At 32.7% G+C, this 26,371-nt stretch overlaps 2 protein-coding genes across 2 annotated transcripts; one reads left to right on the top strand and one right to left on the bottom strand.

Annotated features, from left to right (window-relative positions):
• Positions 1-2,232: 2,232 nt before the first annotated feature.
• Positions 2,233-3,204, bottom strand: LOC131072348 (F-box/kelch-repeat protein At1g80440-like). Its single transcript, XM_058008487.2, has one exon. It carries the CDS (start codon positions 3,202-3,204, stop codon positions 2,233-2,235), a length of 972 nt encoding a protein of 323 aa, XP_057864470.2.
• A 4,045-nt stretch (positions 3,205-7,249) lies between these two features.
• LOC131072349 (cucumisin-like) lies at positions 7,250-11,592 on the top strand. The gene is made up of 11 exons (XM_058008488.2): positions 7,250-7,288; positions 7,396-7,499; positions 7,749-7,846; positions 8,214-8,360; positions 8,473-8,578; positions 8,858-9,386; positions 9,482-9,579; positions 9,728-9,955; positions 10,038-10,146; positions 10,585-10,798; positions 11,048-11,592. Exons 1-11 carry the CDS (start codon positions 7,250-7,252, stop codon positions 11,590-11,592), a joined length of 2,217 nt encoding a protein of 738 aa, XP_057864471.2.
• The last annotated feature ends 14,779 nt before the right edge of the window (positions 11,593-26,371 follow it).

Raw genomic sequence — 26,371 nt, 5'->3', positions numbered from 1 at the left:
CTCTAATAAAATAGAAAAATGAAAGGGAAGTTTCAGCCACATAATGAAAATTTCTATATAAATAAAAGGAGGAATCGACACAAACAAGTATTCAAAACCCATTTGCAAGAGGAGAGACAATATAGCCACCAAAAGATGACACAAGATATATCCTAGGAAAACCCTCAAGAGGGAAATACCTAGCCTTCAAAAATATCAACGATTCGGGTATTATTTAGCAATAAACATTACAATACATCTTTAAAGCCTCCATGAAGACCTTTGAAACATCAAGCTTCTCCAATACATCCTCCATGTGTCTAAGAATGAATCCATGCATCCCATGTCATACTTCAAATACGCACTCTCTAGAAGAAGATTCAAAACCCAAACTAGCCAACCTTAGACAACTACCTTTGTGTTTTCTTTTATAGAAACAAGCTCACATAAAACCATAGGACTAATACCATGAAATTACAAACCCATTGCCCCCACATTTAATATTGGGTATTTTATTAAATAAATTTCCTCAGCATTGTATAAATTTATAATTTTATAAATTACATTAAAATATCCCAATGTTACATACAACTTAACTAGTTCCAAATGTTAACTCATAGTAATGCATGTTCGTCTAGGTGCCCACTAGGTGCACCACACATAATAATAAAGTAAACATTAGACACCTTTGTAAGGTGTACAACACCTGATTCCTATTACAAATGATGGATTTGTTATCTCAATTGGAGAAGTGAGAGTTGTAGTCTAGGTATCTTGATCAATAAGATGTTCAAGTGTTGCATCATATTCACGATCCTCTAATTTATTATCATGAAACAGGTAGATTAACATCATTAAGTGGAATATGTTATGTAGGATCATACAGGAATGAGGGATTATGTTGATCTAGATAGATCTCCCAAGTCTTTGTCCAAATAGTATGTGGGCACTTGATTCTTGAGGTATGATTATAGATCTCCTAGAAGATGCTTACACTAATCATTGTATCAATCATAATTTTTTTACAAGCGATTTCTTTCACTGTGTCTTTGTCTCAAGGATGAGTCCATAAATATGAGCAAAAAAAATTAGCCACCTATAATGTGTTAGAATGCATTTATTTCAAGAATATAATTGTCCTTCAATAGATTGATTACAAAAAGGCTATCAAGGAAACATCCACCAGGCAAGGGTATGGGTATTCTTATTCTTGAGAGAAAACAATTACTATTCTTCTAGTTGCTGCTATTATAATTTCTCTTGCAATTGCTCTTGCACTCTACAACTTTAAAGTTGTTCTTCCGATCTAAAATTTTACAACTCTATTACTTTGCCTTCAAATCGACCAAGATATATAAAATATCTTCAAGATAACTACATCTACTAAACATAGAAAAAATTTGTTTTATTCCTTTAATGAAATTAAGAATTTTCTTATAACAGATAAAAACTATTTTCTTTCTTTAAAAAAAATTGAATTTCTTTTCTTGTTTTTTCGCTGAACTGTTGTCACAATCCAACAATACATTTTATAAAAAATAAATAAAATCTGAACTTCTATTATATAGAAGTGGTAACCATGCCTCTTCGTTAAAATAACCTCTATAAGAAACTTAGAGATAAATATAGATTACATAAACTAATCAATTAAGGTATTCCGAGTTACTATAAGATCTACATTCATGCTTTCGTTATATAGAAAGAGGAGGAGAAGGAAACACCCCCTCTGCTCTCTATTTTAGATATATGTATATAATATATTAAAATTTTAATAAAAAAGGAAAACATCGGTATTTGTGCATTTGTTTTAAGTACCCAACCTAGTGGATGCTTGCGTGCTTCCAATAACTTTATTTTAATATATTTTTCTTTTGTTTGGGAGAAACAAAGTGGCATGCCCAGAGGAGAGAGATGCCACTAAAGGAGGTCGAATGAACGGAACTGTAGATTCATCTGTGAGAGATTTGAGGGCATGTTCACATGCCAAAACATTTTTACAGTTTCGTTTGATTGTTGTATGGGTCTTGCATTCATCAAGGTTTATCTTTTCATTTAGAATCATTAATTGTTTGAAAAAATATAAATAAATATTTATGAACAATATACTTAAATTATATAAGATAAAGAGGTTTGAAATACAAATGTTTTAAATTTTAGACCACAGATTGTAAGATTCAAAGGATAAATATCTGAAATCTATTTTGAACAATTATATATTACAAATGATTTAGTGATGAAACGGGCAGAGATTTATTAGATTTCTATTGTGCCAATAGATATGACAGTCTCCAAAAAATCTACCTGGCCAACAGAATTCCACCCCTCGGAGATTGCTCCAGGTTTATACATATAAAATTTCGAATTAAATCCGCACAACAAAATTCGATCATTCCACACTGTGGCTGTGGGATGAAAAAGTTTAATTTCTTGAGGGAGGGCTACTAGCTCTCTCCATACATTTCCTTCCCAATCGTATTGATCTATTCCTCTAATTCTAAACGCAATTAGTTGTCCAAAAGCATACAGAACTTGTTTATGCATTGGTGCAAACATACTTTGCATTGTTGTCCATTCTCCTGTTTTGGGATCAAATCTTTCACATTTATTACAACACATATAACCAATGACATAAAATATTCCCTCAATAAAAACACCCCTACACCTCTCAATTTCTTGGTTCATCTCAGGAAGAAGCTCCCATTTGTCTTCATCCACTTTATAAATTGCTGCTTTACGGAGTGGACGCCCACCTTTAGAGATTCCTCCAGCAATGTAAATTGATCCTTCAGTTGAGGCACAAAATGCAAACATGTGGTCAAATCTGTCAGTGGGAATTTCAGCACCTTGCTTCCATTTACAAGATAATAAATCATATATCAAAATCTTTGCAGTATAACCCTGAGACTGTTTCAAGCCTAGCAAAACAATCTTATGATTAAGACATATAATCCTAGAAATACGGCAGATTTCAAGTCCCGTGGGAGTACGAGGGAGCCTTTTAGATGATTGGTCGACAGGGTCATATAGAGTTATCCCAGTAGGATAAAGCAAACATATGAATTTCTTACTCAGCCCAAACTTAATTCTATCTTGATAATATTGGAAACATTCCATCATCTCTTTGGCAGGTTTTAAAAACTTCTTAATCTTCCATTGAGATTTATACGGAACTCTTAGTAGGACGTCTCTAAATATTTGTTCAGATAGTTCCTTCAAAAAATCCATTATCAAACTCTTCTTCCTTATGAAACTCTACTCTTCCCTGTGCAGAAATTTAGAGAATTATATCTAGTTGTGTGTTAAAGGGCATTGATTTATACTTGAAAACGCTTCTCCAGATTCAAAGGTCACACCCTTGGGGAATGCCATTATGATACAGACTAAATTAAGAGGAAAAATGTGTAAATTATTTATTTTAAATATATATGAGCTATGTCATAAATAGAATTATGCATATCTTCGAATTATAGGATTTTTAAATTTAAATTAAAAAATAAAAAAATTGTAATGATTAAAATAAATCAAATCTGTTATCTTCTAAATGAAATACTTGCTTTGTTTTATTTCAAATTAATGGTAGATATAACATGTAAGTGAAAATAACGTTTTAGTGAATTACAAATACTTAAAATAAAGCAAATGACAATTAATCTATGTTATCATTTTGGATGCCAGCAAATTATAATTTATATCGTTTAAACAATAAAATATTGCAATTAAATTTGATATTTTTCTGAAAATTGGAGTAATGATTGTCTTATGTCCAAAAAAAAAATAGGTCCTTTCAGAAATTTCATCATTATATTATAAATTCACCTTTTTAAATTAGTTATAAGTAATTTTGTTTGAGATTTATTCTTTGAATTTCAAATTTTTTTCTGTTGTGATTAAATTGGATTACATTTTTCTTCCTTTTAGAATTTTATATTAAAATACAATGGAAATTTGGGAAGATTGTCATACCAAAGAAGAAATTTGTGTTAGACTATTAAATATTATGTAGAATTATAATAAAATATAAATTTGTTTTATGATAATATAGATTTTCACAACAATTTGTCTTAATATTTGAATAACTCTTAATATGTCTCAACTTTTGTAATTAGCAATGTTATTATTGTATTTTATTTTATATATTTTTAATAGTCTTATATATTGAAAATGATGTGTCCCTACATAGGTAGGGTTTAAGGACAAGGGTTATTGTTTGAAAGGGGCCATCTTTCTTTATAGTAGCCTCCCCTTTCTCCTCGTCTCTCCTCGTCCTGAGTCATCCAATTGTGTTATTTTTGTACTTAAATGTGAATAGAGTACTTTATCTCTTTTAATAGAAATGGCTACTATTTATAAAAAAAATCATATATCCCACATACAAATATTTTTTTTCATATGACAGAAGACACACTAGAAATCACTCATGGAAGATCAAGAATCATTATTTAGGAATCCCACTATGACCTCCTTAGAATCCCTGTGTGAATGGGTTAGGTCTACATCCGATCATTCATGTAATATTAGATTTTAGTTAACTCACTTGAAGTATAGGGCCAATATCAACCATGTCCTTGCACTATTGGGTAACATCAACTTCGTTCTCCTCAGATAAAATGGTTCATGGTTCCTTCTTCTTGATGATGGTAACTCCAACCAACCTTGATCTCAAACTTTTATGAGAGATTCCCCACTTGATTTTTGTAACCCTAACAATCATTGTCTTCTATATTGGTAACTGCACTTTTCATGTTAGTAATAGACCATTATTTGATTGGGCTAAGTGAGGGCCCTGATTGTACATATTGTGATCTAGCAATGGTAATAGGTGTTTTAACATCTAGTTTGAAATTATTTGTATTGGTTATTTCTTTTGCACATTCAAGAACAACACCTTATTCTTAGACATTTTTGTTTCTTCCTCAACAAACTATGTAGAAGTGAAGTGCACCCCACAAGTGACTCTAATTGTGCTTCTTCTAGTTGATCTCTTTTCTTTTCTATAGTGTCATTATTTTCAATGAACTTCCACGTGAAGCATATAATAGAAATCAATAGAATGAATATATAAATAGTATTGCTTGTAATTGAAACAATAAATACATTTGACACTAACAAAAGCATAAACATGCATGGTGTGAAAGGCATAATACTATAATCTAACATACAAAGTTTTTCATGAATATATATAAATAAATTTATTAAATCATGTATATATGAGCGTGTGCACAATATAAATTAATTTGTATGTATCTATGTTTAATATAAAGGTCTTCCATGATAGAAATAGTGGTCTATCAAGATAAATTTATGATTTTTAAACCATAGAGATTAGTGCATGATAGAGAAGAAATGGTGTGGAGTATGTATGTATGTATGTATGTATGTATCTGTTTAATATTCAATTATTAAAGTTCAAAAGAAAAACATGAATAACAATATGAACAAGAGAGCTTGATATAACTAAATTTATATATTATTGTATCAGTTCAAAAAATGCATGGCATATTCCCTCATCCATATTTTTCATGCATATAAATGGGGTTTTGAGAATAAAATCACAAAATTTTCTATTTAATAGATAGCCTTTGTAATTATTTCACTCTATAAAACAATAGATTTCATATAATTTAAACCCTATTAGTAGGAAAAGTGTTTCAAATATTATTGTAAAAAAAAAATCATGAATATAAATGGGGTTTTAGAATAAAACCATGTAATATTCTAATTATTTCAGACACTAAAATTATTTCATAGTATAAAGTCAAAGAGTTATATTGATAATTAACCCTTAGATGACATCTATACAATGATGTGAAATTGACAACATAAGTGGAGGAAACATATCAATGAATATCATTGTTTGCAACATGTAACAAGAAATGATAGCTTGATGCTTCTTGAAACTTGGATAGCATACATAATGTGTAACCATGAAACTAATCAAAAAATTGGAAAAATAATCCTACCTACCACACACAGACTCACAAATTAATAAATTCATGTTTTTCATTTGTCAACATACACATACTAGATACATAGTGTAGAAAATATATACAAACATATGTATGTATGTATGTATGTATGTATATATGTGTATATATGTATTTTCTACACTGTGTATATAGTATGAATATGTTGATATATGAAAGCATGAATTTATTAAAGTGTGTATATGTATGCATGTATGTATATAGTGTGTATATATAAATGTACACACACATGCATATATATACAAAGAAAAAGAAACACACACACACACACACACACATATATATATATATGTATGTTTCTTTTTCTTTATTGATTGTCTTATTATTATATAATTTTCTTAATTTTAATACATATGTTATGTGGATTTTGATTTTGATATTTCATATTTAATATTATATTAGTATCTTTAATTTCCATTTTTTAACTTTACCTTTTCAAATTAACAATAGGCCCTTCAAAAAGTATAAACAAATCTTTATTGAAATTTGTCATTTAAGTTTGAAATCTTCTTTCCAAATGATTCTAATAGTTATCATCTTTATTATTAATAAAACAAATTTTAATTATTTTAATTTAATATTAAGATTGTTTCTAGATTTATTTTATATTTATTATTTTAATTTAATAATAAGATTGTTTCTAGATTTACTTTATATTTTTTTCTCTTTCTCCATTTTTGTTTTCCTCTTGTTTCTTTTCAATGTTATGTCTGCAATTTAATTCTTCATTGTCCTCTTCTTAATGATAAATCACTTAATGTAATTCTAAAAATATAAAATAAAAATGCACGCAATAAATCAGAAAAAACATTCTGACTATGAATACTATAGGCCATGAAAAAACGCATGCCAACTATTTGAATATAAATTATAGAAAAAAGAGATGACATATAACAATGAACTTGTGTTTCTTTCATTCTTATTATCATCGATTTGATGTTTTCTTTGCCATTTCTCATTAGCAATTTCGCCATATATTGTGTCATATCCTACAATCCATTTCCTACAATGCTCAAATCTCAAGATCATCGATATAAAATAGAAAGCAGAATTATCTCAAGAGAGATAGAATGCAAATTACATTTATGTGCACGATGATACCTCGTTCTAATCGTTTTAGACTGTCTGTTTACGTGCCCACAGCTTCTATAAACAGGGACTCATTTCATTGTAGTTTTGCGTGAAAGCTTTCTCTGATGATAAGCACTGCAACTCCCATGGCGGTCCCGAGCATTAGCTGTCTTTTTTTCTCCATTCTTTTCTTTCTGATAATGCTTCACGCTAAAATGTTCTGCATGGCTGTGTCTTCAGGGGAAGATACAAAGGTATTTTTGAATTCTCCTTCTTACACTACTATAGGATATCTATAAACCTAAGTATTATGTTTAACTAAATTTTCAGCATGCTGACTGCAATTTTTGCGTGAAATTAGCTATATGTTGTTTACATGGGCAACGCTCCATCACAAGATAATGGACATTCTTACACAACAGCTGCTGCATTGCACCTTGATATGCTTGAATCTGTGCATGGAAGGTGGTTATATATTATCTATAATCAATATGAGTGATTGTTATATTGATCTGTGATTTTATTGTCTTTGATATAAATAGATACATTTTAAGCTTTGATTTATTTTTATTTGAAATTATCTTAATAAGTGAGTTCTATTAGAATAGCTAATGTGATTTCAGATGAATTGATTTACAATTGTTATTTAATCTCCTAGAAGACTAATATTAATATGCTAACATATTATATATAATTGTAATATTGTTGCTGAAGTCGAGAGGCAGCAGAGGGATCATTAAAGTATAGTTATTGGAAGAGCTTTGGTGGATTTGCTGCTTTGATTTCTCCATCCCATGTCCAACAGCTCTTAGGTGAAAACAAAAATTAAAACCTTTTTATTTTTTATGAATATATTTTATATAATTTTATTTAATGAAACATATAAAAGAATGAAGGTGTTAAAAGATAACACCCACAAATCCTAATAGAACAAAGTCGATAGCAAAGTCAAGACCAACAAAGTCCATGCAGATAAAGCATAAATGAAAAGAGAAAAAATGAATGCCCCTTACACTATTGCCAGGATTCCACAGATCTCTACTCCCCTCCTTGAGAATGGAAAGATGGCTGTAGCCACCGTGCCAAAATTAAGACAGTTTTAAAAGAATTTTTTTCCATTTTGGTCTTTGTTGGGGAATTTGCATGCTGGACTTTAATATATATGGTATTAATGTACAGATATGGATGGTGTGGTTTCGGTGTTTGAGAGCAAGAACCTCCAAGTTTTAACCACCAGATCATGGGATTTTATTGGTTTTCCTGCATCTGCACAAAACAATAATTTGGATTATCAAAGCGACATCATCATTGGTGTTTTGGACACAGGTGAAACTATCTGAACCAGATTGTTTAATCTCCTGGTTTAGAATATGTTATATACTTTTCAACAAGTTATAGTGTTTTAGCTATTAATTTTCATGTTCGTGTGGCGTTGTAGGAGTGTGGCCAGAATCTGAGAGTTTCAACGACGTGGGATTCGGTCCAGTGCCTTCCAAATGGAAAGGTGGATGTCAAACAACATCAGATTTCACTGCCTGCAACAAGTAAGATTCAATCCTGCTAATATTTTTTATTAATATACTCGACATTGTTCCTTTTTTGGTCGAGTAAAATGTTATTAGATAACAATACACATTAGAGAAATTATCATAGCACAAGAAAATTACGCCAATTTCAATTTTTAAACATTTTGTTGATCAATTGAATACCATACTTGTAGAATCCACTCACCCTATATGAGAACATGCTTTTACATATTTTTAAAAGTAATTCATCAGGTTACTAAATCAATGATGTACCTAAAAATATGGATAAATCACCAGGAAACTAGTGGGAGCAAAGTTTTATCGCAGTTTACCAGGTCCACTATTTAAACAGGATTTTCTATCTCCAAGAGATGGAGAAGGCCATGGAACACATACCTCCTCTACTGCTGCTGGAAATTATATAACAAATGCTAGTCTTTATGGAGTTGCCCAAGGAGATGCAAGGGGTGGGGTCCCTGGTGCAAGGATTGCTATGTATAAGGTTTGTTGGATTGCTACTTTTGATGACACATGTACCGATGCAGACATTCTTGCAGCATTTGATGATGCCATCTATGATGGCGTCGACATCATTTCTGTATCACTTGGTGTATATACAAGTCCCAAATACTTTGAAGATTCCATTGCTATTGGATCATTTCATGCAACAAAGAGGGGAATTTTAGTGGCAAATTCAGCTGGAAATACTGGACCCATGAAAGGATCAGTTATCAATTATTCTCCATGGTCTCTAACTGTGGCTGCAAGCACCACTGATCGTAAACTGGATTCTCAACTTCTTTTAGGAAACAACATCTCTATAGATGTAACGTTTAAACATCTACCCATTTTTTTCTTTTTCTCTATCACAATAGGATGCAGATAATTCTAAATTAATTTCATGGTTTTTGTTCTTTGTAGGGAACTGCTATAAACACATATACAATGGAGAAACCATGGTATCCTTTAGTATATGGAGGAGATCCTGGCAATTTTTCCTTTAATTCAAGTATTACAAGGTAAAACGATAATATAAAAAATACTAAACTACAACAAAATATTATACGTATGTAATTTGGATTTGTTTGTGTCCTACAAAATAAAATATTTATATATTTAGTTCTTTTATAATGAAAAACTCACCATTTCTTGTTTCTATGAAAATAGCAGTATTTGTGGACATGATTCTCTTAATCACACAGATGTGAAGGGAAAAATAGTTCTTTGCCACTCCTCTCTAATTGTGCCAGATGATTATATTTTTCGTCGTGGTGGTGCGGGTCTCATTTTAATACGAGATGGAAATAATGATGTAGCTTTTCCATATTTTAATCCCGCAACAGCGATAACAACTAAACAAGCAGAAGTTGTATTATCTTACATCAATTCTACTAGGTAATTTTTTCTTAAGAAAATATTTATATATATCAACACTTATTGCAGATATAATTTCTTGTTGTTGATTACATTTCATTAGCTCTCCTGTTGCCAACATTCAAAAAACTAGTACTCCCAAAGTACCAGCACCCATTGTGGCCTCCTTTTCATCTCGGGGTTATAATCCAATTACATTTGACATTCTCAAGGTATTGTTTTTTACAAAATTATATTGAATTAAGATTTTATTTCTTTTGTCAATATTTTAGTGTATTACAAATAACAAAAAATGTTAATTAGAAAATAACGAGTAGCTATATAGTAGGTCTAATTATTACATAAAATAGATTCATTGCTTTTTATGATCTAACTTTAAATCATATTTCATAAAATATCATTTAATATATGATGTTCAAGAAAGAATGCCAAAACTTTAGATTGTAGAATGATCTATACTTAATAGACCAGAATAATTGTCTATTTACAAATAAGATGATATAATAACATTGTTTTCATATATTAAGTTGAATTAAAATTTATCATTTTCATATATTATTTATTTTATTAAAAATGATTAAAAATATATAAATTAGTTATAGAGCATTTTGTCAGAATTTTCTTGATATAATGTGTTTATATTTATTTAGCCAGATATTACTGCCCCGGGAGTAAACATTCTAGCATCTTGGTCCAAAAATGTTCCAGTCACTGATTATGCAGACGAGACAAGATTCCCTGACTTTAATATAATATCTGGAACATCCATGTCAACTCCACACGTTGCAGGAGCTGCAGGATTTGTTAAGTCACATCATAATGATTGGTCTGCTACTGCTATCAAATCAGCTCTAATGACTACAGGTATTCTATTATTCATCTCTATTTAATTCTTTTATTATGTATACTCCTAAATATTAGTATATATAATTAGCTCCATGTGTATTCTATATTTGAAATGTCTCTTTTATCATTTTGTAAGGTAATATACTTTTAACAACATTATTTATGAGCCCAAAAGATTTATAACAAGGAGAGAAAAGTTATAAGTCCATTTTCAACTCAAACTTAAGGGTTTAGTGAAAATATATACTAATTTAACTTATGATGCAGCATTTGTAATGGATACAACATTGGATGGAAATGGAGATGTGGAATTTGGGTATGGTGCTGGACAAATTAATCCAATTATGGCAATTAATCCAGGGCTTGTATATGATGCAACCATAGATGATTACATAAATTTTCTTTGTAGGGAAGGTTACAATGATACCACATTACGTTTAGTGACAGGAGACTTTAGTAGTTGTGACTCCATAGATCCTTCTAAAAATGGAGGAAGACAACTTAACTACCCTTCAATAATGGTTGTTGCCATCCCTGGAGAACCTATTCTAGCTGAATTTCCTAGAATAGTTACTAATGTAGGAATTGTAAAAAGTATATACAAGGCTAGTGTATCTGCACCCTCTGGGATAGATGTAATAGTTGAACCAGACACATTATCATTCACTTCTCTAAACCAAAAGTTATCATACAATGTTACAATCAAAGGTGGATCCATTGTAACTGACACGTTGCTTTCAGGTTCATTAACATGGAGCTATGCTAATTACACTGTTAGAAGCCCAATCACTATCTATGCTATTCCCATATAGCTTTATTTGATTGGATACTCTAACCATTTAATATTCTCCATGTTCTCCCATTCTATCTTTGAATAATTGAAAAAAGCGTGCATCATAAATTTGGTGAATTTTTATCAGTTTAGATGCCTCTAAATAATAAACTCATATTTTTCATTAGGATGTGATAATAAAATATTTTAGCATGTTTATTACTATAATATAATTAAGATTTACAATATTGTGAAAAAAAATTCCAAATCATAATGTTTTGATTATGGAGTTATCTTATTTTTAAATATTTGGATGGCTTAGATAACTACGATGTTGACTTTATATGCATTGAGAATAATGGATATTTAAGTAAATTTAAGATTAAATACAACCAATTTTGTTAAAAAAAATATTTAAGTAGAAAATGATTCATCGAATACAACTTTCATGAATCTTAAAATAATGAAAATTTCATGTGAAATAATTATATTGTACTATAAAAAATGTTTAACCATAGTATGTGAATTTTTGTGAGAATTTACCTAACTACTAATGTATATTATTTAATTTTAAATCTATTAAAACATATGCTAATGACAAATAAATGTATTTATTCCATTATTTTTTATGATTTACTTTTATTTTGATGTTATAAATAAAATAGTTCAAAGCATAAAGAACACTTACCAACAATATCATACCTTTTGCATCATAGAAGATAAAATATACTTTAAAAGAAATAATAAAAGAAACAAACAAATTATAAAATATATTTTAATGCATTAAAAAGATACTTTTTACTAAGTGAGGTTTGAAATGTTGATTCCCAAAGCTACATGTCTATAATTCTAGAGCAATTATTTAATATGTAGGTTTAGTCATGTATGTTGACCTAGACAAAGTTGTGAGAATCATTATCATATTTGGGCATATAAGATACTAATTAACAAAAATGGGAGTCTCATTGCAATTTTACTCTATAAAACATGGAGTTTGATCAAAGAGATATTGAATAAGGTAATTAAAGAGAAGTAATAGAGTTTGATCTCCAACAAGCAATACAAATATCAAAAGTAATAGCCCTAATATCTATCACTAAGTATTATTGTAATGTCATAAATTATACCCTGTGAAATTCTACATCACATAAGCTTCTTTGCTCCAAGTTGTTGTAGATCATGCATCTCCATTTTTGTCATTTTGTCCACATGGATTGCCTTGTCATCTTGGGACTTGATTTCTAATGTTGACCAATTGAGCAAGGGATGCTAGCACACCGCGCTCGCATCCTATGAATATATCAGCCCGCTAGTGGTTGTTTGAGCATTACACCTACATCTGAAAGAGTTCATAACACCTCTGTCTATGGCCACCAATGTTGGGATTTTCCTAGGAGGATATATCTTTCATGTTTCTATCCTTTTGGGGGACTTCTGGATCATTTGAAGATATTTTGAGCTCTTGGCATCTATTCTTCTTATCTTACGGAAGGTTTCTAGCATCTTGAAGACCACCATTGTTGCAGCCTCTTGAAGAACTCATGGTGCAGTCTTCACAACTGTTGGAGGGAATTTAATTACTCTTCTTGGTTCATTTGCATATCTATAATCTCTCATTTTCAATCTATTGATTATCTTAATTATATCTCTTTTATCTTTATCATTTTGATTTTCATCATTACTACTATTCGGTTTGTCCGTGGAGGTGGAAACACTAAAACGAGGGTCTGACTTAGGCAGGCCTCTAAACATAACCCCCAATATTTTCCTTCTTTCTTATGTGTGGGTCTATTATCGTGAGAAGGAGAGTATCTTGTGGGAGGCCTCAATTGTGGACTAGTTGTTATCTTCCCTCATCTTTGCTCACTTTATTATAGTAATTTGTATTCTATGTCATACATGTCACTTACGTACAACTTCAATGTTTTATCCATATGGGATGGCAATGTGTCACACTAGTGTCCCAATCCCATGCACTCATTCCAAAGATAGAGACTCAACAGAGTCATCCAGGAGTTTCATTTGTAGTTAGCTTAGTTTTGCATTTTCATCTCCTGGCTCACCTTTAGTGCCAACTTAAGTGAGGTAGAGCGAAGGTAGGTTTTTTCCTTAATGTTCATCACCTTGAGGGTAGCAAATCCCATCCTCTACATTTTAATAAACTCAAACTAAACTAGTTTCATTATTATTTCTATATTTTCTTTATTGCATAATTTCATTTAGATTTTAAAGTAAAGGAAAAAAAAAGACAAACGTAATCACATTATAACTTAGAAGCAAAACCCTGAACAACTTCCTTTATCTCTACATGTCATAGGCATGAGACATCCTCATAGTATGGTCGAAGCATTGTACAGATTGTCCATGAGCTTTACAACCTAGACTACCATGGGAGTTGGCATAAGAAGGACTACTAGGAAGAGTATTCGTACAAATCACTACAATCCTCCTCAACCAGGTTTGATGTTTAATGATCATTTTCTTGATCGAAATGATTTCCTATCTTCTTACCTTGTCAAAACCATTTTGACAAGGGAACTTTCTCTACCTAGTCCACAATCAAATTATTAGAGTAATACTCTGAAGGCTTCTCCTCCATCTTCACCTCCTACAATTGATCATGACTCTATTCTCATCATTGATTTTTAACAAATTAACATGTTAGAGTAAAATATGAGAGGCTTTGAGGGTTTTCTAAACTAGGAGAGCATCCTCCCCCAGGTCAGAAATATTGTAAACACTTTGAGAGACATGTTAAACTTAGATAGAAGAGCCCTGGAGATGTTCAGAGTATCATTTATGATTGTCAAAAGTCATATACCCTTAACTGGTATGTTTCCCTTGGATAGTCTGATACTTATGTTTCTCAACTTGATTTTTATATTCATCGGATGACAGTGCATATGGTTGATTCCACCATTCCTAGGATCAATGCTTCTACCATTCCCTTGGGTTATACTGGCATGGCTAGTAGATCTACCACCACTTTTGTGGTACATAACACTTATGTTAGTGTTCGTCTAGGCACTAATGTTATCCCTGGTGGTGGTACCAGTCCTCATGTCAGTGCTGGCAGAGGTAGTCTTGCACATCATTCTCCTCCTCCTCCTCTACCACCTACTTTTCCTATCATAAATACTATACTGCAAAGCATGGGATAGTTGCAATTACATCTCATAAACCTGGCATTTTCTCAGGTCTATCTTTGATGCCTACTTATTATTGTAAGAGACCTCTTGACATCACCATCTTGAACACTCTCCTTCCCTAGGGAATTGATTCATTGAAGTTTCATTGATTTAATGGTGATAGATATTCTAATATGCATGTTGATTCATTCATGACCATGTGTAATGACTATCACAGTTTAGATTTTGTATTACTTAATCTATTTCTGCATTCTCTTAAGGGAACCGCATTAGAATGGCATAGTTCATTATCTAACCATTGTATTCAAATGTTTGATAGGCATACAAATTTGTTCCTCGAATGGTTCCAAGATAACAATGGAAATAGGTCACCATCATTGACCTTGTTCATTGCAAGTAAAGACAAATTGAGAAGATTATAAATTTCATCTTGTGGTTTATAGAGGATCTTCATAAAAAAGCTGCAGCTGGAATTGAGGGAGAAGTTATCCCTTAATTAGTATTAAAACTTTGCTAATCTATGTTTTGCACTCACTGATTACCAGCATGCATTGACTCAGTTTGGAGATTCCACTTCGAACCCCCATCTAGTACTTTCCTGGGCATGTCCTCAAAAGGATCTCGAAATAACAAAGCTATGGCTAAGGTCGTATCTACTCCTTCAATAACTGTTGGAAAGAAACCACAGTGTAATAGGGTCTTCACTAAACTTAATTACTCTTATCTAATAATAATGTGAAGGTTATTGAAAGACAATCTCATAAACCTTCTAGAGATCACACCTCTACTTAACAATATACCATACCCTTATTGGTATGATGGATCTAAATTTTGTCAATATCACCGTGTACCTAGTCACGATACTGGGCAATGTTATCATCTTAGACACATATCTCAAGATGATATTGGTAGTTAAGATATAAAAGTTGGTGATAAAAAACATAAATCCAATAAGTTTGTTGACAAAACAAACTATGATTTGCAGATATACACAAAACCATTCCCTCTACATTCATCTAATTTTATGTCTACAACAGATTTAGTGCCAGATGATAGACCCTATATTAATATCTAGTTACTATCACTATGATCTTACATCCTAGATAGAAGGTTAAAATATTCAATATATCATTCACCCTTCTAGATGCCCCATGTTGTGGAGAGTCTACTTCTCTATACATCCATGTGAACCTCAATGATCAAACTATTATAGGTGTGATGGTTGACCATTCATGCACAGTTAATGTCATCATAGAGGAAACCTTATTTGTCAATTGATGGCATAGGATGATATGACAAGTGGCATGCAACTTTAAGGATACATAATGAGTTGTATCTTTCTCCTTTGGGCAGTATCATCTTGACGGTCCTTGTCAGATCCTAGGCTATATCATATATGTTTGTTATCATTCTTGAATTGGACTTCTTTTGAGTCAAAATAGGTATTCCCTAGTTGATTTATATGAATATGATCCCTTCAATAATTCATAAGTGCTTGAAGTTTCCTCATGAGGGCTCGGTGCATGTCATCCAGGATACTGGATATCAACCACTAGTAGCCCATGGGGATTTTTCATTGGATAATTTTTGGCCTACTTCGGTGCAACCTATGCTTCCCCATGGTAACTTGATAAAGAATGTATATTATTAGTATAAGATGAGGGATTTGGACCCTAAATTGGTCCAACCTAGCTATTCATTACCTCTTCTTGCATCAATATCTACTCCCACTATTCCTATGTTAGAGCGGCAGTGCTTTATGCTCCTTCATCATCAGTGATTAAGACTTAAATCATTCCTCCTAGTAGACCTCATCATCCACCTAGGACCACATATCTTCTGATGGTGTCTTCTATTCTTGTGATTTCACCTAGTGAAGACAAGGGAAAGGCACCTGTACTATCAAAGTTTGTGCCTCTCCCTTCCTTCTAGCTTCCAATCCTGGCCGACATCCCTTGGCCCTCTTGATATGAGAAGAGGATCCATTACCCTCATGATCATTCATCATCTCTTTCTCCTACTTCATATCTTATGCAAGCACCCTCTATTCCTTTGACTTCTCTTTGAACGAAGCGAGGTAGGGAACCTGTTACTATGAATGTAGTTCCTATCTCAAATGTACCTCTTGTTCCATCAGCTAGGCCTTCTACTGTCCTTAACATGGTTTTGGATGCCTCTCCTATGGAGCATGATGCTCCTAATTCTATTGGGCCTTAGCTCCTAGCCCTCATCTTCATCACAATTAGTGTGTGCATCAGTATAAGCACTATCGACGGGCTATGGCTTGAGAATGTGATGTTGCCATGCAATCTGGTGGTACACCTTTGGGACATGTTCGTATCATTATAGATCTTATCTCTTAAGCTATTCCAGCCTCTTTATCATCTTTTTTATTGCTTCTGGTTATTTTAGGGCCTCTCAATAAACCTCCCCCTAAGTAGGTGCAAGTTTTTATTACTCCTTCCTTGGATTCAGCCCTTATCATTTCGCTATCAGATGTCCCTTTGTTGTCCTAGTCTTTGGATATTTTGCACACATAGGTGGTCTCTTGTTTAGCATTATCTGACCCTCTTATTTTGGAGCCACTTTTTCATCAAAGCTTTCTTGGGGTCCTCCAACCTGCTACAGTTGATAGAAGGCATGTGTCTCTTGTCCAGCCTCAACTGAAGATCGAGTACGGCCTCATTCTAGAGTTTTGAAAGCATAAATCGGCTTAGGTATGCTACACTCCTATCTCTCTACATATTTTAGTGTCTACTTCTTTCCGTATCTTTATTTGTATTATTGAGAAGGCCTTGCCTTTTCTCTTGAATTTATCACTATCCCTCTTGCAAGGACTAAAAATCCCAATCCTGTTTCATTTTCTCAGATTCAGTCACCTGTATCCTTTATAGAGGAATTATTGTTCGAATCTTTAGAAGATATCCAACAAGTTTGTTGATAACACAACAAGTGATTTGCAGATATACATAGATTCATTCCCTCTACATTCTTTTAATTTTATGTCTCCATCAGATTTAATGCTAGATGATGGAGCCTATATTAATATCTAGTTACTATCACTCTGACATCTCCTTCTAGTAAGAAGTTTAAATATTTGATATATCTTTCACCCTTCTAGCTAACCCATGTTGTGGAGAGTCTACTCCTCTATACATCCCGGCTAAGCTCAATTATCAAACTATTATAGGTGTGATGGTTGATCCTTCATGCACAGTTAATGTCATCATAGGGGAAATGTTATTTGCCAATGGATGGCATAGGTTGAGATATGAAAAGTGTCATGCAACTTTTAGGACACATAATGGGTTGTCTCTTTCTCCTTTGGGCAGTATTGCCTTGGCAGTCCTTGTTAGATCCAAGGCTGCTTCATCTACGTTTGTTATCATTCTTGAATTGGACCTCTTTCTTATCAAAATAGGTATTCCCTGGTTGGTTTCTATTCATGCAATCCCTTTAGTAATTTATAAGTGCTTGAAGTTTTCTCATGAGGGTTTGGTGCATATCATCTAGGATATTGGATATCAACCACTAGCAGCCCATGGGGATTTTTCATTGGATAATTTTTGGTCTACTTTAGTGGGACCTATGCTTCCCTATGGTGACTTGATGTACTATGCATATTATTAGTATAAGACAAGGGATTTGGCCCCTACATTGGTCCATCCTAGCCATTTGTTGCCTCTTGCATCAACCTTTACTCCCTTTATTCCTAAGATGGATCTGGTAGTGCTTTATGCTCCTTTTTCATCAGGGTTTGAGGCTTAAATCATTCCTCCTAATATACCTCCTCATCTTCCTAGGATCACACAACTTTTGATGGTGTCTTTTATTCTTGTGTTTTTTCCTAGTGAAGACAAGGGAAGGGCACTTACACTATCAAAGTATGCGGCTCGCCCTCCTTTCTAGCTCCCAATCCTCACCAACATCTCTCATCCCTCTCGATATGAGAAGGGAAATCATTATCATCATGTTCATTCATTGCCACTTGTGCCTACTTCATAGCTTGTGTAGATACCCTCTATTCCCTTGGCTACTCTTTGAGTGAAGTGAGGTAGGCTACATGTTGTTGTGAATGTAGTGCATATGTCGAATGCACCTCTTGTTCCATCGATTGGGTCTTCTCCTATCCTTAACATGGTTTTAGATACCTCTCCTAGGGAGCATGATGCTTTTGATTTTGTTGGTCCTTATCTCCTAGCCCTCATCTTCATCACAATCAGTGTGTGCATGAGCGTAAGTGTTATCAATTGGCCATGGCTCAAGAATGTGATGTTGCCTTGCAATCTGGTGGTGCACCTTTGGCACATGTTCCTATCATATCAAATCCTATCTTCTAAGCTATTCCAGCCTCTACATCATCTTTGGTATTATTTCTGGTTGTTTCAAGACCTCTCAATGAGCCTCCCTCTAAATGGGTGTAGGTTTTTATTGCTCCTTCCTTGGAGCCACTCCTTATCATTTTACTATTGGATATCCCTTTGTTGTCCTAGCCTTTGGATACATTGCACACATAGGTGGTGTCTTGTGTATCATTATATGACCCTCTTATCTTGTAGCCACTTTTTCATCAAATCTTTATTGGAGTCCTCCAACCTACTATGGTTGATAAGAGGCCTATATCTCTTGTCCACCCTAAGCATAAGTTTGAACAAGGCCTCATTCTAGATTTTTGATAGCGCAAATCAGCTCAGATATATTCCACTGCTATCTCTCTATGTGTTTTAGTGTCTACTTCTTTACCTATCTCTATTTGTGTTATTGAGAAAGCCCTGCCTTCTCTTGAATTTGTCACTTCTCCTCTTGCTAAAGGTAGCAATCCCACTCCTGTTTTGTTTTCTCAGATTGAGTCACATGCATCCTATATAGAGGCATTCTTGTTTGACTCTTTAGAGGATACCACAACACTGTCTATGATCTACGATCTGTACACAATCATTGACCCTTGCCTCTTCTGAGATTGTGAGTGGGTAAAAGCACAAAACTCTGTCACATTTCAGGCCAACTCATCAGTACAAGTGAATGTAAGTAATTCTAACTAAAAATTAATTTTAATAAAACATATGGTCTATATAGATTCATTATAGCCAAGTTATTTATGGGCCCCAACTTTTTCAATTGGAAATGTCTACTAAATGTATATTTTATACCACTTTGGGTCTAGTTACCAAAAAATATTAAAAATTAAAAAAACTCAATGTTTCAACAACTCCTACTATTATAAATGATATTGTTTTTGAAATGTAAAAAATACTATTTTATAGATCTATAAGTGAATTTTCCAAAATATATATCTTTTAAACTTATAATTAGTTTTTATATTTTATATTTTACTTTTATTGAAAGTAGGTCATCAGCACTAAAATATAAGGTTGATTATCTTGTCAAGAAAAAATACTAAAATTTATTTAAAATTTGTGAAAAAGGTATGATGCAATAGAGAAAAGAATCTATGTCAAAGTAGTATAATTCTTTTCTAATTTGGATAAATAATTAAGAAAAAAGATGGTATGAATCTCAAAGAGTTATATTTCAATACACAACACTTTTCAATTTTATTGAAAAATATATATTTATAAAAAATAGTAAAAAATATATCCATACACTAAAGTTTCAAGTTATCTATATACACAAAAACAATTGAAGAAAAAAATTAAAATTTCTTAAATAAAATGTGGTGGCTTGTGTAACTTCAACATCAACATTTTATAAACAGCTAAAATATAGTGTTTACTTTATAAAAAACTACTTTTAAATAGTTTTATTTTTATATTTGTTAAAATTACAAACATAAAATAGACAAAAGAATATTAATTTTATTAGTTTACATTAATTCAAAATTAAAAACATATAATTGACTTTCTATTGATTTAATTTAAAATTTTGATTCAGCATTGACCATTTCCTTTATTAAAGTGTGACACAACTTTTTACTTATACCCGAACCTAGATGTTGATGTTGCTTTGTTTCTGGCTCTCACTACTGGTGAGGTGCCTGGTGCTTCTCTTGTGGTGGTCCCTCTCTGAGCTCATCCTCCTTCTCCCTACTATCTAGATTGGGATGATGATGATCTCCTAAGGCATAACCTTTAGGACAATGCATTTTTCTTTATCTTTTCGTTAGCATGTGTGTTTGATTGTATTCCTTGTAGTTTCTTTTCATGTTTATTCCCTTTTGGGGAAACCATGTTACTCTATAGGTGCTTGGAAATGATAGGTTGACTATCTTTATCTATTCCACTCCTGGAGGACCCAAGTTACTTTGTAGGTGCTCGAATACAAGAGCTTTTTGATCATACAACTTCTTCTATTTGTCTACCTATTTCTTCTATTAAATGTTATTTCTTTTCAACATTTAGGGACAACGCAAAGTGTTGGGGGCATTTAGGCCTTCTTCCATGTTGACCCGAATCTTGATTTTATCTTTGTCTTCATGTACACTTCTTTAGATCTGAGAACTTTGGCATTATGATGACACACCCATCTGCAACTATGTCATTTATTTTATTCTGTTGCTATGGGTTCTAGTGCCTAACTATTAGTGTTGGTGTAAATAATTATTCATCATGGATATTATTACACTTACTTAAGTTTACTTAGGATAATGCATTTCATAGTAGTTTGGATATGAGACACTTGGGTGTTTGTGCCACATTGGGATAGTGTGTGTAGGAGAAATTCCACCTCTTATGGTGTTGATCTTGTTATTACACTATCATATCCACTTATAGTGGAGTGATAATTCCACCTTCAGTGGATGATCCACCTCATGTGGAATATTATATTATTTCTCCTACCTACCCACACATATTTCCTACCTACCCTTGTTTCTTATTGAGCCACATGTCATATTTGTGTGCTCATACATATCCCTAGCCTTGCCTATATAAGCAGGCTCATCTACATTGTATGCAATAATAATCCAGTTGATTGTTGATCATTTTTCTATTGATGAGAATACAGTTTATTCTTGTCCCATATTATGTCTCTATCTTGTAAATTTCATTGACCTCTTGATCTTGGCAAAATCCAACAATTAGATCTCCTTGTGCCCTTTCATTTATGTTGATGTTTTGGGTCTTATGTATCATCCATCGCAAATGACATTCCATGTAAACCTCTCGCTATGTTGATGTGCTACAACATTTCTTCTCCTTAGAATATCACACCTTTCATGTATATCATTCAAAGGGGAGGCTATCATATCTATATAATCTACATTTTCTATAATTTATGCATTATCTACATCTTGCATCTGTTTATCTTGACATTCTCTTTATCATGTTTTCCTTAGTGGGGGAAAAACCACTTGATCTCTTAATCATGTTTTCCTTGGCGGGGGCCAAACCACTTGATCTATTTTTATTATCTCATTTTGTGGGGACCAATCCACTACTTATCAAATCAATCTACGAGATCACCCAATCGCATGACTATCTAGCATCTTTCAATTCATACAAGTTAAATCTTGACATATCATATGATTATCTATCATAGTACAATTTTCTATCTATACTAACAAATTCTTGCAAACACGGGCGTTGCAATAGCAAGGAAATATTATAGCATGTGCACCCAAAAATAAGGGTACAATATATTACCTATTGATGAAAATAGGAGGTTTTTAATTTATGCTATAAAAAAATACAAGATTTGGTGAAAATAGGGCGATTTTTTGGTATGTCGTGAATGTATGTGATATAACCTAGACTCGCTAAATGAATCCCTTGTGCTTGCAAATCATCGCCCTATCGTATGGCTATCTACCATAACACACTTTGCTACCCATACTAACACTATCCTTTTATCACAACAGCTGCTACCTTGTATCTTGCGTAATAGTCCTCCATTAAGTGGGGTTTGTTTCTATTATGCCATCTTATCTATCTTGATTTATGGGTAAAAGCACAAAATTGTGTCATGTTTCAGGACAACTTATCAGCACAAGTGAATTTAAGTACTTCTAACTAAAAATTAATTCTAGTAAAACATATGGTCTATAGTGATCCATTATATCTATATTATATATGGGCCACAACATTTCCAATTGGAACTATCTACTAAATATATATTTTATACCACTTTAGGCCCAATTACCAAAAATAAATAAATTGAAAGACTCGATGTTTTAACAACTTCTACTCTTATAAATAATATTATTTTTGAAAGGTAAAAATACCCTTTTATATATCTATACGTGATTTTTTCAAAAAATATATCTTTTAATATTTTAATTAGTATATTTATATTTTATATTTTATTTTTATTGAAAGTAGGTCATCAATACTAAAATATAAGATAGATTATCTTGTAAAGGAAAAATACTAAAATTTATTTTAAAAATTTGAAAAAAAAATGCACTAGAGAAAAGAGTCTAGGTCAAGATGATATAATTCTTTTCTAATTTGGATAAACAATTAAGGAAAAAGGTGATGCCAAATAAAAAGAGTTACATTTTAGCCCATGCAACTGTTTAAATTTATTGAAAAATAATACATAAAAAATAGTTTAAAATATTATTTGGCACTAAAGTTTCAAGTTATCAATATACACAAAAAAAATTGAAGAAAAAAAGGTAAAATTTACTATATAAAATGTGTCGCCTCATGTAACTTCAATTTCAGCATTTTATCAACAACTAAATTTTAATGTTTACTTTCTAAGAAAGTATATTCAAATAACCTTTTAATTTTTTTAAAAAATTACAAACATAAAATACACAAAAATATATACATTTTATTAGTTTACATAATTTCAAAATTCAAAACATATATTTCACTTTCCTTTGATTCAATTTAAAAAGTTGCATCAACATTGACTATTTCCTTTATAAAAGTGTGCCACAACTTTGTGCTTTTATGCCTATTCAATCTTTGATCACTCTTTCATCTAACATGTTAGTCTACAGCTAATGTGTTTGTGATGAAACAACTTAGCAAAATCTGTTTCAAATCTCAACTTTATCTCACTCGGGGCAACTTCATTTGATCAATGAATTTTCTAGCCCTTTTATTAATCTCGACTTCATCTCTCTATTTTAGCTTCACATTTCTCGATAAAGATATTCTTGCTAAAGCAGGGACAAAATGTAATGTTGTAAATTGCACCCCATGCAATTTTACATCATGTAAGCTTCTTCACTCCAACTCATTAGAGATCATGCATCTCCATTTTTGTCCTTTTGTCCACATGGATTGCCTTGTCATATTGGGACTTGGTTTCTTCTGACCATGCTAACCATTTGAGCATGATACACTATAGCACCACGAAGACATCCATGTGCCACACTTGCGTCCCTCAAAGGTGTCAGCTCGCAGGTGGCCATTTGAGTGTTACGTCTATGCACAGAAGAGCTTGTAACACCTCTATTTGCAACCATCGATGTCAGGGTTCACCTAGGAGGCTATATCTTCCACATTTCTAGCCTTTATGGGGACTTCTGAATCATTTGGAGATATTTTGAGCTCTTGGCATCCATTCCTCTTACCTTGCACCTTTTTTCCAACATCTTGAAGACCACCATTGTTGCAGCCTCTTGAGGAACTCATGATACCATCTTCACAAGTGTTGGAGGGATTTTACTTACTCTTCTTGGTTCATTTGTGTATCTATAATCTCTCATTTTCAATCTATCTATTAGCTTAATCATATATCATTTATCTTTGTCATTTTGATTTTCACGGTTTCTACTATCTATGTTCTCTGTTGAGGTGGAAACACCAAAACGGGGGTTTGACTAAGGCAGTCCTCTAAACACAACCCCCAACATTTTCCATCTTTCTCGTGTGCAGGTCTATAATCATTAGAAGATGATCATCTTGTGGGAGGCTTCAATCATGGACTGATTGTAAGCTTCCCTCATCTTTTCTCACTTTACTCTAATACTTTGTATTCTCAGTCATTTATTTAGTTTATCATTATATCATTCATGTAATTGTTTTATCATACCTGTCGCTTTCATACGAATTTTGTGTTCTATCTGTATAGGACGGTAGTACGTCGTGCTAGTGTCTCAGCCTTGCACACTCATCTCAAAGATAGAGACTCAGCAAAGTCATCTGAGAGTTTCATTTATAGTCAGTTAGCTTGGTTTTGCATTTTCATCCCCTAGCTCACCTTTAGCACCAGTTTAAGTGAGGTAGAGCGAATGTAGGTTAGTTCCTTAAGGTTCATCACCTTGACTGTAACAAATCACATCCTCTATAACTACGATTGTTGGCTTGCTAAGAAATAAACTAGTGACCTCTATTATTGTAGATAAAGCTACAAATTGCACATACAAGAAAGACAAAACACTATTTATTTCACTTAACTTCTTAAATCTCACTTACAAGATATACAAACTAGAATACACATAAGAAAACTCTCTAAATATTTATCAATCATAACTCTCAAATGATTTGACATGAATAATAATATTTAGTTATAAATGAGGGTATAGCATTAATTTTAACATTATTTAAAAAAAAAATGATTATGATAATTTAAACAATAATTTGACCACATAACTACTATATATTAATACACATTCATTCAAAATTAGAGTACAATAAATTTGAAGGATAATTAACATTTAATGTTTTTGCTTTCAGCAGCTGCTCTAGCCACTCCCGCTGCTTCTGGTCGCTTCTAGTCGCTCCATGTGGATCCCATATTGATATCATGATCCCACACTCCCCTCTGGCTACCATGCTCATTCCTGTTATAAATACAGGATATTGTGATTGTAATCTCAGCTCTTATTCAGTAATGTAAATCATTCTGTTTGGTTTGTGAAGGTGCATTCGCAGGTCAGGCTCCTAGCTTTTCTATCATGGTATCAGAACCTCTAACTCTGCATCTTCTTCCGACATTGAGAGCTCACATGTGCACATTCTCAGATTATTACCAATTTATTTATATGGAAGAGGCATGCCCATGAAGAGCTAGGGAGCTTCGTTTGGAGAGTTGTGGAACAGGTGTGTTGGTGAAGAGCTAGGGAGCCGTATTTGGAGAGCTCTCGTTTGATTATCATGACTCATCGCTGGTTATCGCTGCTCTGAAGACTTCTATGCACATATTCTTCTTATCGGCCAATTCATATATTTGGCCCTAAATTTATATATATTTTCTACACTATTTGGGCATTTAGGGTTTTATTGTTCAAGCAAAGCGCTTGTGGTGGGCCCGTCTGTGGCGGTGCTGGAACATGAAGAGGGACTTTACTCCCATATATATACTGTCTTTGAATTTTAAGCCTATTAATATTCTTGTACACGTCAAATTATTTGATTTTTGGCTAATGTTTCATACGATGCTGCAGTCTATGTGAGCATGTTCCGTTTACAATGGTGAGGTGTCCTCTTTGTCGTGGACTCATGATGTAACCTCTCATTCTCAGAATCTCTATTGATTTTGCAGACTTTTGGTGTGGCGTGTGGCAGTGGTGATGCGGTGCCTTCACTGCCATGAAATGTATGGTGTGGTGTGCTCACCTTGGTTACAGTAGTGACATGGCGCCTTGTCATTATGCCAGAGGAATAAATGCTTTCTTTGATTCCAAAAGTGCCTAAAATAGTCTTTTTTCCAAACTCACATAACTTATGTCTATGAAGTCCTTTTTCAACAATCAAGATATCACTAGAAAGCTGCTTTGATGAACTACACTATGTTAGAGGTTTTATTTGAAAA

The sequence above is a fragment of the Cryptomeria japonica genome, chromosome 7, assembly GCF_030272615.1.
Source record: "Cryptomeria japonica chromosome 7, Sugi_1.0, whole genome shotgun sequence".
Lineage (NCBI taxonomy): Eukaryota > Viridiplantae > Streptophyta > Pinopsida > Cupressales > Cupressaceae > Cryptomeria > Cryptomeria japonica.
The sequence above is the reverse complement of the archived record's forward strand: the minus strand, read 5'-3'. Positions and strand labels throughout refer to the sequence as shown.